The sequence below is a fragment of the Thermobia domestica genome, chromosome 10 (assembly GCF_964235325.1).
Source record: "Thermobia domestica chromosome 10, izTheDome1.hap1.1, whole genome shotgun sequence".
Classification (NCBI taxonomy): domain Eukaryota; kingdom Metazoa; phylum Arthropoda; class Insecta; order Zygentoma; family Lepismatidae; genus Thermobia; species Thermobia domestica.
Window position 1 is genome coordinate 103,956,190 of NC_137463.1, and position 13,973 is coordinate 103,970,162.

At 35.1% G+C, this 13,973-nt stretch overlaps 1 protein-coding gene across 3 annotated transcripts in view; it reads right to left on the reverse strand.

Annotated features, from left to right (window-relative positions):
• LOC145662615 (RNA polymerase II-associated protein 1) overlaps positions 1-13,973 on the reverse strand; it is a 208,192-nt gene that overhangs the window by 139,582 nt on the left and 54,637 nt on the right. For 2 of the 3 annotated variants that reach the window (XM_081728348.1, XM_081728346.1), the window contains exons 2-5: positions 12,315-12,468; positions 11,441-11,554; positions 6,846-6,973; positions 5,481-5,658 (exon numbers count right to left, since the gene is read on the reverse strand). In XM_081728348.1, the coding sequence (XP_081584474.1) occupies positions 5,481-5,658; positions 6,846-6,973; positions 11,441-11,554; positions 12,315-12,456 (562 nt within the window). In that variant the 5' untranslated portion in view covers positions 12,457-12,468. The remainder of the gene's footprint in view (positions 1-5,480; positions 5,659-6,845; positions 6,974-11,440; positions 11,555-12,314; positions 12,469-13,973) is intronic. The other variant, XM_081728347.1, reaches the window with a different exon arrangement.

A 13,973-nucleotide genomic window follows, 5' to 3' on the forward strand; every position in this document is an offset into this window, starting at 1 on the left:
TTTTTAGAGATATTTTTAAAATTTTATGTCTCCACAGATTTTAAACCAATTTCTTAGAAATTAACAGGATATACAGTAAATGTGTCAAATGTTCAAAATTAGAAAAGCGAACTCTTATTTTGTTTCGATTTGCATGTGATGGTCCTCGAAAATTTGTTGCTTTTTGTCAGTTTTTCACTTACTGCACGCAGTACAAAATACACTTGCACAGAAACAAATACAAGCACAAACTTTATTATACGATACAACCTTAGTTGATATGTAATATTGAGTTTACACTTCACAGAAAATCTGTTTTCAGATCTAGGAGTCCCAGTACTTCTCTTTAGTGTTGTACATTTCGAAGCACTTTCCCACGCAAAGTCCAACTTTATATATCAGGCAATAAATCAGGGATGCAAATAAGCAACAAAAGTTTACTCGCCCAAGAAAGAAGTTACTAGCCCACATCACATAATAAAAATAATTTACTTAACTTCCGTATGATATTAAATACTCGCCCTCACCGATGAACCACACGCCCCGGGCGAGTGGTTATTTGCATCCCTCCTATAAACGCTAATATTTATTAAAAACTTCCTTTCACCTAGCGGATGCTACGTACTTGTAGTTTGAATTCCACGTTTATCAGTAGGTCCACGTGTCATATAGCCTCACTGCTAAACAGGACGTTCAACTCAAAATCAACTCAACTTTTTTTCCTATAAAACTTCATCGGTAAAAACAGCTGAAACACTTTATATGCGGAATACTCCGTAGATAGCCCAGCATTTTGATCAATTCCCGGGACACCACTAAAGAGGGGTTTTGCGTTACTTGAATTTTATCGCTCCAAGCTACATCAAAATCTGTCTTTGAATAGGAACGACACGTTTTTTTCTCTCTTTCCCGGCGCAGCCTCAGGTTCACTTGAAACAGAGTTACTATCTTGTTCACTCCTGAATACGCCACTGAGCACAGAATAATCAATGTCATTACTATTCATTACTAACTCATAACCGTCTGAGTCGGAGTCATTCATCAGTTCTGCAATTTCATTATCGCTAAAAATTTTGCCTCTTCTTTTTGTAATACCGCCGCTCGTAAAGGAATATATATATATATATATATATATATATATATATATATATATATATATTAATCAAAAAGCACGAGATATACTCAGGGAAATATAAATGCCCATTCGACCGTCTCATTGCAATGAACCCATATGGTGTGAGTGCGTGTGTAAGTTTTTGACGCCTACGAACCGAAGAGAAGTGTTGAAGACGTAATCAGTGCGACGTGATTAGACGCAAATACAGCCCTCGTCAGCTACTCATTGCATTGTTTTCTTTCGTTGAAAGAAAACAAAGGATCCATTCTGTGCTACTGTACATTCGGCAGGGGAATTGATCGCAGAACTTGGGTGAACACGTGATTGCCAAGGCTACATTTCTTTTTAACCTTTAACATGTTCGTAAGCTGGAAAGTGTATACTGATAGATCTTGAGGTAGAAATGGAGCCATTGTTAATAAGTGTTCAAGAAGATAGCAGGAGCAGCGATGAGTCAACAAACCCATTACGAAAGTGAATGATGTAAATAGATTAAGAGATGAGTTTTTGGATGTTTTACTTCAACATTTTATTTCGATTACATTGAGATGTAATGCATTATTATTATTTTTATGATGTTGTGAAAGGTTACCGTATAATAAATACTTTTTCCTATTACATTCTTATGAAGTAGGCTTCGCGCTACAGGCTTCCTGAATGCGACAACACTGTACGACAGCGGTGCGGCGCTTCCACTTACTGTATGCTGTATCTTCATATAAGCGCGGGGAATTTAAAGATTGGGCTGCAACATGGCTCACCGCTTAACGCAGAGAATATGTTGAAGTAAAAAAAAAAAATTAAAAAATAAATACTCTACCAACTAAACCTTTTTTTGTTAATAGTTTCAAATATTTGAAACACTAGATTTCCAAATTTTTGAACAGTGTTTTGTACGTTTCTCTACCTACCATGGTAAAGGAGATCAGAGCGTCGTACATTTGTTTTAATTACACAAAAAGTATCAAGTGATGAAAATTGAACTTTTCACAACTTACAGTCAATGGATGCATCTACATATTGTACACAGGACATTATTTCACGTGATCTTTTTTCTGAGATATAGTCCTATAAACATTGATCTACCAAAAAAGTACCAAAAAATACGCACTTTTTCATTAATTTTTATTTTTTCTCACTAGATAGTACAAAGAAAATTTTTATGTCTTAAGTATTGAAAAGACAACACTCCAGCAATTCCAACGAGGTCCGACAATGCAATATAAGTTTTGACTGAACGTCACGGCAGCACCACGAAGTCAGGGGGCTATCTTTATGAAATGGATAGTAGTCTAGCTATTCTAAATCTGGCTGTGACACTAAAATGTGTCATTTTTTGCTGTAGCTTTAACGTAGCGTTCTTTGCGAAAAGAAGTACACTTTAATCGACTTCAGCAGTTAAACATGGTATTATTGGGAAATTGTAACGATGTTTGATTTCCAAGGCAACGTGTTAATACCACTTCATTGAAGTTGATACAGGAAAGAATGTGTCGGGACGATGTATGTTCCACATTTGCTTATATAGCGTCAGTGTTCAAGATAAAACGGTCACACTTTATACCGTCTTACACCGTATTCTGCAGGGTTCACTGTGCTTCTTCTGGTATTTCTGGTACCTCTGAGTGAAAGTTATTCCACATAACATATCAAGATCCTTAAGTCAATGAAAGTAATGTCGAGCTCCTCCGTGGCTAAGCGGTTAGTGTACGCACCTTTGACGCGAGAGGCCCGGGTTCGATTCCCGGCAGGAGTTCATGTGGTTTGGATTCCATGTTAATAAGTAGATCCACGTCTCATATAGCCTCGCTGCTGAACGGAATGTTAAACTCAAAGTCAACTCAAGTAATGTCTTCGGAAAGTGAAAAATAATGAATTGTGTACGGGAAGATATTAACATCCTTCTTTCTTTGATTTGAGTTGAGTTGATTTTGAGTTTAACGTCCCTTTGAGCAGCGAGGCTATATGAGACGGGACCAACTGATTAACATGGAATCCGAACCACATGAGCTCCCGCCGGGAATCGAACCCGGATCACCCACACCAAAAGCGCGTACGCTAACCGTTTAGCCACGAAGGAGCTGGAATGGTCAGTTTGTCTAAAGTGAAAACAAATTGAATAATCATGGATCTTAACTTTCTGTTTCTCATTCGTATTTTATTTACTTACACACTCAATCTGCTGGCGTTTCAGAAACTATTTTCATCCTCAAAGCTGTTTTAACTGATTAAATTGTTCAAATAACAGACTGACAATTAGATGTAATTGACTTTTTTTTATCAGTATCGTGGTCCAAATGCTGCTTAGTTCCAATCGTTTATTTATGTTAACTCTTTCGCAGGCCGTAGGAAATATATTTCACACCCAATACTTTACTTTCTAATGTCCCTGGAAAGGGTTCTTATTACTTTGGTGAGTATTATACTACTACCAGAACTTGAAAACTTCGATCTCTGATCCTGCACTCGGTTAGTCTATTATATCGCAAGTTATGGCATTTAAACGCTTTCAAGAAAATAACACAAAAAAATAATCTCAATGATAATGAGATCGATTCTCCAAGAGAGCATCCAAATAACGATGAAATTCATTACGTTTACGCCATGTATCACGTACCTGAACAATACAATTAATGAGGCATACAAACCACATACTACATTGGTTGCTGATGAAAATATGATAACTTTCAAAAGAAGGTCATCACAGAAATAATACGCGCCCTTACAATCTGTAAAGATACAAGATGTGATGTTCAACCGATTCTAAAATTGACAATGTGATGACCCTATTTCTACCACAACTATCCCAAGGAAGAAAACGAAGGAATAACCTGCGAGCTCTCATACTTCTATTGCTACATACTGCTATAATGAAATTGTGGCAGGCGTTGAACACTTCTAATCAGCTTCGAGAACGTTATCCAATTGGTCGACATTCCTGAAAATTGAGGCATCGTATGGTGTATTTCTTCACTGATCTAGTAATTGTAAACGCTTTTTACTCTGCAAAATAAGCAGAAGAGATCAGTGTTCTCAAGACTAACCTGGTTTTTGTCTTCGGCTAGCAAGATAATTGACCGCAGCTTTCTCAGATTGTAAATATAAAAGACGTTTTCTTCGTATCCTGAACAACAAGAATACTGTCCCAGAGGAGGTGAGGCTGAACAAATTTGCTGATTATATGCCCGTTTTGGATAAGGTTTACAGATGTTGCCATTGGTGATCCACGAAAAAGTAAATGAAAATAAAATCAGATATAATGTTATATATTCATATTTAAAAAAATCATGGGAAATAAAATCTAGTTATCACATGTTAAATTGTCTTCTTATTGTTGTCTATGAATGTCTACATTGTAATAAGCTATCTGAAATTTGTCTGCCTGAGATAACAAAGGAATAAACTAAAGTTATGAATATTTTATAAAGACACACTACGGACAGTGGGAAGTATAATTTCCACCACAAACATTTTCCCTAATGTTAAGTAACAGTCTATTAAAACTATTCAGTGTATTTCATTTTCATAACCCACTCTGATTCCAAGTATTCATTTTCTAGAAAAAGTAACCCGTTAAAGGGTTAAGGGTTAACAAAGGGTTAACAAAATTAAGACCCAAAACGAAATTTGTGTATTCTAATTTATTCAGACTTCTTTACTGAGGTCAACCATTTGTTATTTGAATAATTTCATTAATTGTAATACAACTATGGTAGTGTACTCGGTGAGGCGACTATCTACCAACTGGGCAGTGGCCCGAGTTATACCCAGTGTGGGGTGAAAAATTTCCCTTGCTCTACCCTCGTTTCAACACGGTTCAGAGGTTCACCAGCAATCCAATGAAACCCGGGTAAAGCTGACCGCAGCGGGGTGTCGGTTGTCGAAGTCAAGAAAGCGTAGACATAAACCTCGACGTAATCCTTAGGTCACAGGAGGGCTGTTCCAAATGAAGGACATTTTTACTTTTTAATTAGTTGTAACAGCTCCAACAATTATAGTTTCTCAAACGTCAGCAAACTGCATATAAATCTAATTAAAATACGGACGGAACATCTAAAACCATTAGCAACAAAATTACTAGTACCCGCCACTTCAGATAGAAGTTGAAGAATGTAGTAACGTTGGCTCTAGTAAATGAAACCAATTCTAGAATAAAGTGAAAAAGCGCTACCCAATATGTGATGGAACAGAAGATATTAAAGGGAAATATGACGGATGAAATACAGTATATTTTCGTCATTATAAATAACACTGAAACAGCGAATTTGCTTAAATCAGATTCCCGATAGTGCACACTATTCCTTCCAGATCTACTGTATATTTCGATATTTTCTTAAGGATCTACATAAATCCAACTGCAATTATGTATAACGAAAGTACTTACCTAACCATGATGTGTTTTGCTCTATTTCCATATCTGAAACCTCCAGTTTCCTTTTCCCATCGGAATGTGAGCCTATCGGAGGTGTATCTACTTCAATGGGAAGATTAGATCCTGTCATTTTCTCTATTTGTTGAGCAAATATACTTTTACGTTTTGCTCCCATTATTACGGTTTGTATCTACAAAATAATGAATTTTACGTATAATTAAGTTTCAGAACACATTACACAATGTGTATGTGACCCTTTAAATGATAGCAAATAAGGAAATTTTACGATTATTATTCTAAAAACTAAAAATCCTAGAATTGAATACAACAAAATACAGGATATGATCTTCCTCGCTCAACTGTTATTCGTCACTTCTGCTCATAAGTAAACTGTTCTTCTGGATTTTTCTGAGAGTATATAATGAAATATTTGTTGGTTCGTTTGGGTTTAACGTCTCTGCATCCGAGACATATGCGACATCGAGTGTAGCTTAACGTGGAACGCGGACACTTGCATTGTCATTACAAATTTAGTCTGCATCTCCCTCAAGAAAGGCGAGACGCGTACCATTGAACTACGTGGGAGATTAAGTGATAACACAATAAAATAGTGATTTTGTAATGACACAATAAAATAGCATCAAAATTGTAGTCATTTTTACGAAAATTGCAATTTTTAAAAATTTTCTTTCATCTATGGACTACGTTTTGCAGTTTCTTCGAGGAAAATGAACAATGATACACTTATTTATTAAATACTAACAAGAAAACACTGCACGTTTCGAGAAAATAGCAGCCTCTTGTTTCTCTTCAAAACCACCCTTAACTGTGGGGAAATAGAAACCTAAGAAATAGAACCTTCTGGAGCCTTTACTGCTAAGCTTTCCGTTTTGGTCTTAAATTTCGACCGAAAATATAGCAGAAAAATAAAATAAAAATACATCCATGTCGCTTTTATTCTATTGGGACTCTTGGGGAAAGTTATATCGGTAAAAATTTAAATGTTACCATTACAAGCTAAGGGAATAAACTTTTGTTCCTACGTTTTCGAAATACGTCATATGATGACCGTAGTATTCGATACTAAAGTACTTTCGACGGGCATTACACCGTCCATGTCACTTGCGTTATTATTGTTGTAAAACCCTCAAAATTTGGTTGTTTTTCGAAGTTTGTGACACTGTAGCGTCCTTAGTTTACGACACTGTATAACAGATGTAGTATTGTAAGTTCTTCATTTTACATGTATGTTTGAAATATGTAAGAACTTGACGTAGCGAAATTTGAAAAAAATATAACTTTACGTTGAGTTGGTAATACAGTTAATATTGCGATGTCGAACAATGTTCCCCTTTTGGTATTTACATATTTACTTACCATTTTATCTCTTGCTAATACTTCGGGGAATCCCTGATCAGCAACACGCCTTGGAGCCATTACAACAACATCTCGTGTAATTGGTTTCTCCTTTATCTCACTTAGTACTGATGTTGTTGGATTCTCCACTGAAAATAAAAAAAATAACGTATGTATATAACGAGATTAACATTATTTTGAAGAATTCGCCTGAACATTCTATAATACTATAGACAGCGACAAACTGTTTCAACGAACCGCCAATGTGATTGAAAACAAAGAAGTTATGTTGCTGAACACTTTACAATACGAAATTGATTCCAGCTCATACATTATGAAAAACTGTGTAGATGATATGGATGATTCCTAGAACTGAAGAAAAAATGTGACCATCTATCAATACTGCATTTGTAAAATGAAAATTTAAAAAAAAAATGAAATATTTCAGTTAACGTCCTATGATTATGTCCTGTAGGCTAAGGGAGACGGATGATTAAGGTTGGTTTAAAGGGACAAGTTTTGCTGATAAATGTCACTACAATCATCGTATCTCTCTCATGTATTTTTTACCTTTCACGAAAACTCAAGATTTCTCTAACAAATTTCAACCTAGAGACTTCAAATGTTTAGAGAAGGAGCATCATAATCCATCGAAGGTAACAATCCGTACTGATTTTTTATTTAGAATTTTCTTCATTATTGAAATGGCTTGATTGTTAATATGAATATCCAAATCATTAACAATATAACTGTTTAACAGTGAAGAAAATTTTAAATAAAAAATCGGCACGGATTATTGCCTTCGATGGGTTATGAAGTTCCTGTTCTAAAAATTTGAAGTCTCTAGATTGAAATTTGTAAGAGAAATTGTAAATTTTCGTGAAAGGTGAAAAATACATGGGAGAGATACGAAGAATGTAGTGACATTTATTGACAAAGCTTGTCCCTTTACACCAACCTTAAGGCAAGTGAATGATGATGGAAAAATTGATGGAATAAGAATGTGGGAGGAAACGGGTTGAGTTGAGTTGATTTTAGTTTAGCGTCCCTTTCAGCAGCGAGGCTATATGAGACGTGGACCTACAGCTTAACGTGGAATCCGAACCACATGAGCACCCGCCGGGAATCGAACCCGATGGGAGGAAACGGGAGTGACCCGATAAAACGTACATACACGATATTATCCACCACAAACTTACTTCTCAGCAGATCGAACGAGGGAAGCCCACGCATCAGACGTAAGCTTTCTACTGCTGAGCCACCGTGTCCCCTTCCCTGGAAATTGTATTTGTATAAAGAGTATTTACTTACGGATAAAATACAAGTCATTAAAACCTCCTAGTGGTCTAGTACTTAGCGCATGTGCCTTTGGCTCATGGAGTTACGGGTTTGATTTTCGCTGGTAGAAATTCTGGTTTTCCCCAAATGGACGTCAGAAATTTGTTGTTCAATCTATATATTTGGAGATCTAAAACATTTATGCAACAGTTATAGTTTTTTTTCTGAAGCACATTTTAAGTTGAGATTAATGATAAATATTCACTTGGACTAATCTTGGTATGCGTCTATCAATTGATCTTCAGCGCCATTTTCTTAGAACATCTTCAGAAAACACCGATGAGAGTTCTCACTAAACATGTCGGCAATTACTAAATGAGGTATGTATACCAACGTGTACGTATTTATAATAATAAATATTATATTTTCAAGTGAGTATTTATAATAATGTATCAGTTTAACTCCTTAAATTATTAGAATTAATGTTATTTAACTTGGCAAGAAGCTCAGCAACTCTTGTACACACTGAGGCGATCATCAACAAATCGGAAACATCTAATGTACTAAAACTTATCATTGTAGAAGTCTCAAAATGATTCATTACGATATCGGTACGAAGAGGAAGTAATGGCCTACTCATAGCGTGACCTATTCGATCGTAAATTTTGTTTTCAAACATGAAAAGAACTAATCGTTATGAATACCTCCAAAAGTTGGCGGTCTCACGGATTTCTTAATCTCAAACACTTGTTATCCCATATCCAATTCTGAGTACATTCTATGGCAAGATAAGTTGGAATAGAACTGTACATGTCAATGACATCTATCGAAGCTAATTTCAGGTTGTCCGCGTTAACTAATGAGGATAACTCAAGAATGACATCTTGGCTATTCTTAATTTACAGTGTTCAGTTTTCCATAATCTATGAGTTCGAAGTTTCTTCATAATGTAAAGTGTTCAAAGCAGTGATATGAATAGAAGTTGATAGTCTGCGTTATACGTAAATATCTTGATATGCCAATTTTTTTTTTTTTTTTCAATAATATAAAAGTTCTAATATATCAGTAGTTGGAGAAAAGGAAAAATATAATTTCAGTGGAAAAATTGAAAAAAAAAGAAATGAAATCTGTAAGTTTTACGTCCCACGGTTATGCCGGTTAGGCTAAAGGAGACGGTGATGATGAGAGATGAGTGAAATGGTGGAATGAAGAAAGTGGGAGGAAACGGGAGAACCCCGAGAAAACCCACGAGCACGGTGTTTGTCCACCACAAAGTTCACTTGGCGGGGGCTGGGATCGAACCCGGGACCCCAAGCACCAGAGGTGAACGCTCTACCACTGAGCCACCGCGCCCCCTAGTGGAAAAATTGAGATTGGAAGATCTTTCTCTCAGATAGTGAAGAGAAAAAGATTCGTTATCGTCTTTAGTAAGTGATAGCTTCAAATACGTAGCGTAATATGAAAACACTGTTTATAGCGTTAAGCGACTCAATACCTGCATTCTGCAATACTGAATTGTAGAAAAAACGTTGTTTTCCAACGTAAGTATTGGAAATAGTATCAGTCTGTAGCAAAGTGTCATGTGATTGTTGATTCAGGTAGAAAGTGTTAATATGTGATAGTACTGGATTCTTAGTTAAAATGTAAAATCTTTCGTAACTTCTGAAAAAATCGATACAAGGGACATTTCTTTTAAATATTTTAATAAAACTGAAATGAACCTAAAGTAGTAATTCACACTTTCTTCGCATTACTGAGTTGATTTGATTTTAGAGTACATTTCAACAGCGAGGCTATATGAGATGTAGATCTACAGCTTAACGTAGAATCTGAACCACATGAGCTACCAACAGGAATCGAAGCCAAGTCTCCCACGCCAAAGTGCGTACGCTATAACTGCTTAGCCACGAGAGATCTGCTTCTTCGTATTATATCTTCAGCAAGAATTATAAAAGTTTCGATAACATAATTTACTAATCCTAATTAACATTACTTATTATGTTGTTCTTTCGAATTCTGGTACATCTTTCGCCATCCGCGCAGCTTGAGAATGTAAGTTCATCATGTAATGGCCAGCATATAATGTTGTGTCTTTGACAGAAAAATAAAATTGTTTCTTAATGTCTTAAGAATAATTGGCGAATCAACTGCTATACATTTTATTCAGCAAGTTTACACAACACGATTTCGTAAGAGATCGGGAAAACATGGATCATGAAGAAGCGAAGATAGACCAGCAGCACAATAATCAGGGCGCCATCCCCTCTCAACTATCACTTGTAGAACGTCTGGTAAGCTTTAAAAATATGCTGTAAATTTGATCTGTACAGTTTGTTACATTATGGTAGATTACATAGTAAATGCTCAGTATTACTTTTACGTTATTACTTTAGTTTCATGTAACATAAACATAAATTACTTTCTTATATTTCTTCTTCTTTGTGAGAAATATTAGATTGTACCCTAAAATTTCATAGCTCGTGCACATATATTCTCAATTTTCGTCTATTTAGCATTTTAGTACGTTGTTTCTGCTACAAGATAACCATATTCTTTGTTTGTCTACATAGGTTACAAGGAAACCGTATGTCGTAGAATACGTACAAATTACAGCAGACAACATACGTAGACGTAAAATTATAGACTACAACACGTTAATACTTTTTTTTTTTTTTTTTTTAACTGACGATGATGATGGTTCGTTGGAAGAGTTTGTCGCTATCTACGATATATTAGGATGCTTATAGGTGACTTCTTCAATAATTTGAATTTGTATCCAATGTTATCTTTGAGATTATCGATACTCTTGATCTAAGTAGTAAGATCTATAAATATTTGGAAATACAAAAAAAAAAAAAAAAAAAAAAAAAAATGAAGTTACAAAACAAAAAGTGTGTCTAAGTGACATGTTTATCTAACATTGGAATTTCCAGATTCGAATGACAGATCACTATCATGAGAAATGCACTTCCCTATTTTACTTAGTCTATGGAACTAAAGTTGATATGACTTCCACTAGGGTAACACTGAAAAACGATATCTGCTGAAAACGCTTCTTTATATGGACATAATATGAAATTCAAAATTCAATTTTGCAGAAATTTAAATCACAAAATTACGTGAATTGTGGTAATTCAAGAGTTTTATTACAGATTACGGATACACTGCAGAAACTAAATTAGCAGAGAATGCAGCTACATTCTAGTGATAAACAATAAAGAAAAAAAAAAAGCTGTACAGTTATTTCATGGATTTGTATTTATACTAATTACTTGAATGCTACGATGACTGCAACACTCCAAATGTACACTCGTATCATAATAAAATTTAATACTCACCAATATCTCGAGGATCTCGAACAACTTTATCTTTTCTCATCCTCTCTCTCCTTTCAGCAAATTTTGACTGAACTCTACGACCCATCGCTTCTTCAGAGGAGGACATGGTAGAACCTATCACAACAAAAATATTACGTAAGAATACATATAAGAATATTGCTCTGCAATTTGTTCATTAATCATGTTCTACAAATGTAATAGATTCATTTCACGCAAATTGTACTGTATAAATAAAATAAAGCTTTGTTACCTTGTATTTCCGTGTGACTTGATAAACAGCGGGACCATACATTATAAATTTGTAATAACAGCATGTATCGAAGTTGCTATTCGTGTCTTTATTTTTTCTTTTAATTTGTATCATATCTAAGGCGCTGTACATGATTGTTTAATAGTTAGAAAATTTTCAATACTTGCACAGATTTGGATTGGAACTGCACTTTTGAAAGAAATTTTAAATCTTTGGACGAAAGAACAAAACTAAAAATTTGTATTTAAAAAAAAAATCAAGCAACTTGGTTTATACTACTTGATAGCCGCTCTGACGCAGACAAAGATGTAAGCAGACATCGGAATTAAATCAACATATAATTAAATTGCAAATATGCTAAAGCAGTGGTCCAAAAACTTATGAAGCTTCTGAGCTACCGTACCCTTTTTAAATCCTACTGGGAGTTACCAAGGAAAAAAAAAAAAAAAAAAAAACGATATTTTTGAAAATTCTTACATTTATGTTTTTTCGCCACTATCGGAGATCACGGAGGTAGTCCGTTGAAATGTATGGTCAACAAATATTACTGGCGCTTAATTAGTTAAGCAATTGATAATTCAAATATGCATCCGTTCATCTCTTTAAAACAAATCTCATACCTACCTGAACTCTTTTGTACATTGTTTCCTTCTTTAGATTTTTTAAGTACAGAAACAGCAGGTTTCTGATCTTTCCTCTTAAGAAATTCTTCTTGCATTCGAAGTAATTCATCCTCGTCGTCTCCAGGCTTGGGCCGTCGAATCATCTTGAAACTACACTTCAAATCGAAAGAAAAGTATGTTACAAGGACTCTTGCTTTTAGCAGATAAGAATCAAATATAATAAAATACCATGATATCCACTACTGAAACGACGATTATTTACATAAGTATGATGATAATTAAAAATTGCTAATCTAAAAATCTGGCCATGTATTAATGATTTGAAAACAGCTATCCTTTTCCACATAATCTTAATTTTGCACCGCATACATTTAAAAACCACGATACTAAATGAAAAGTTGAGTTCCTTTTGAGTTTAACGTCCCTTCCAGCAGCGAGGCTATATGAGACGGGACCTACTGATTAACGTGGAATCCGAACTGCATGAGCTCTCACCGGAAATCAAACCCGGATCTCCCATGCCACAGGCGCATACGCTAACCGCTTAGCAACGAAGGAGCTCACTAAATGACGATTACAAGTTAAATAACCAACAGTTGTTTTCAAGAAACTATGGTGAGTATTTTTGACACAATCATGCATTTAGGAAGGATGTGCTGAAACGACGCAGTCCAATGGCCGAAATCAAAGTCTCTGAGTAAAAAAAAAAAAAAATACCAATAACCTGATGAATAAACTCATTCTTTCATTATAACCAGTCTTTATTATTATTATTATTATTATTATTATTATTATTATTATTATTATTATTATTATTATTGTTGTTGTAAATGTTCAGACAACTGTAGCTCCTATATCCTAAGAATAGTAAATCTATGAAAGAAGCTAGTGATCTGTAGTGATCAAGATCGATAATTGAATATTAGTTCACGACAACCAATTGTATATTTGCTATTTCTGATCTTACGTACAGATATCTACACGAAAAACATTTCATAATCCATAATTTAATAAGGGAAACCTTACTGTCAAACTATAAGTTTATTCCCATCATTCTTACCGTACAGACTCTTTAGTAGTCTACTCATGTCTTTTATGTAGCATGGGAAAAATGAAATGAAATCTTTGAGTTTTAAGTCCCATGTTTATGCTGGCTAGGCTAAAGGAGACGGTAATGATGAGAAATGAATGAAAATGGTGGAATAAAGAAAGTGGGAGGAAACGGGAGAACTCCGAGGAACCCACGCACATAGTGTTTGTACACCGCAGAGTCCACTTGGCGCGACCTGGGACCGAATCAGGTACCCCACGCAAAAGAAGTGAACGCTCTACTACTGAGCCACCGCGGCCGCCTTATGCTCTAAGGGATATGGTCTAAGGTAGAGATAAGGAGCGCATTAAAGCCATTTGCAGATTTTATATTTTGGGTGTTTTAATGAGTGAGAATTAGTAATTAAAGCTGCCTTCTTTCACATTCTGCCTTAGACTTGTGCAATAGATGTTTTTAAAACTTTCTCTCCACTTTCTTATTTTCTTTTCTTTCCTAGCAGCTGTTGAATACCTGAGCAACAAGAAGTATTGTTAAAAATTAAGTATTAAACATAATGAAGAAGTCCACGAGCACAATTGTGTGATGTCTCTTCGTAGAATTCATCTTCTA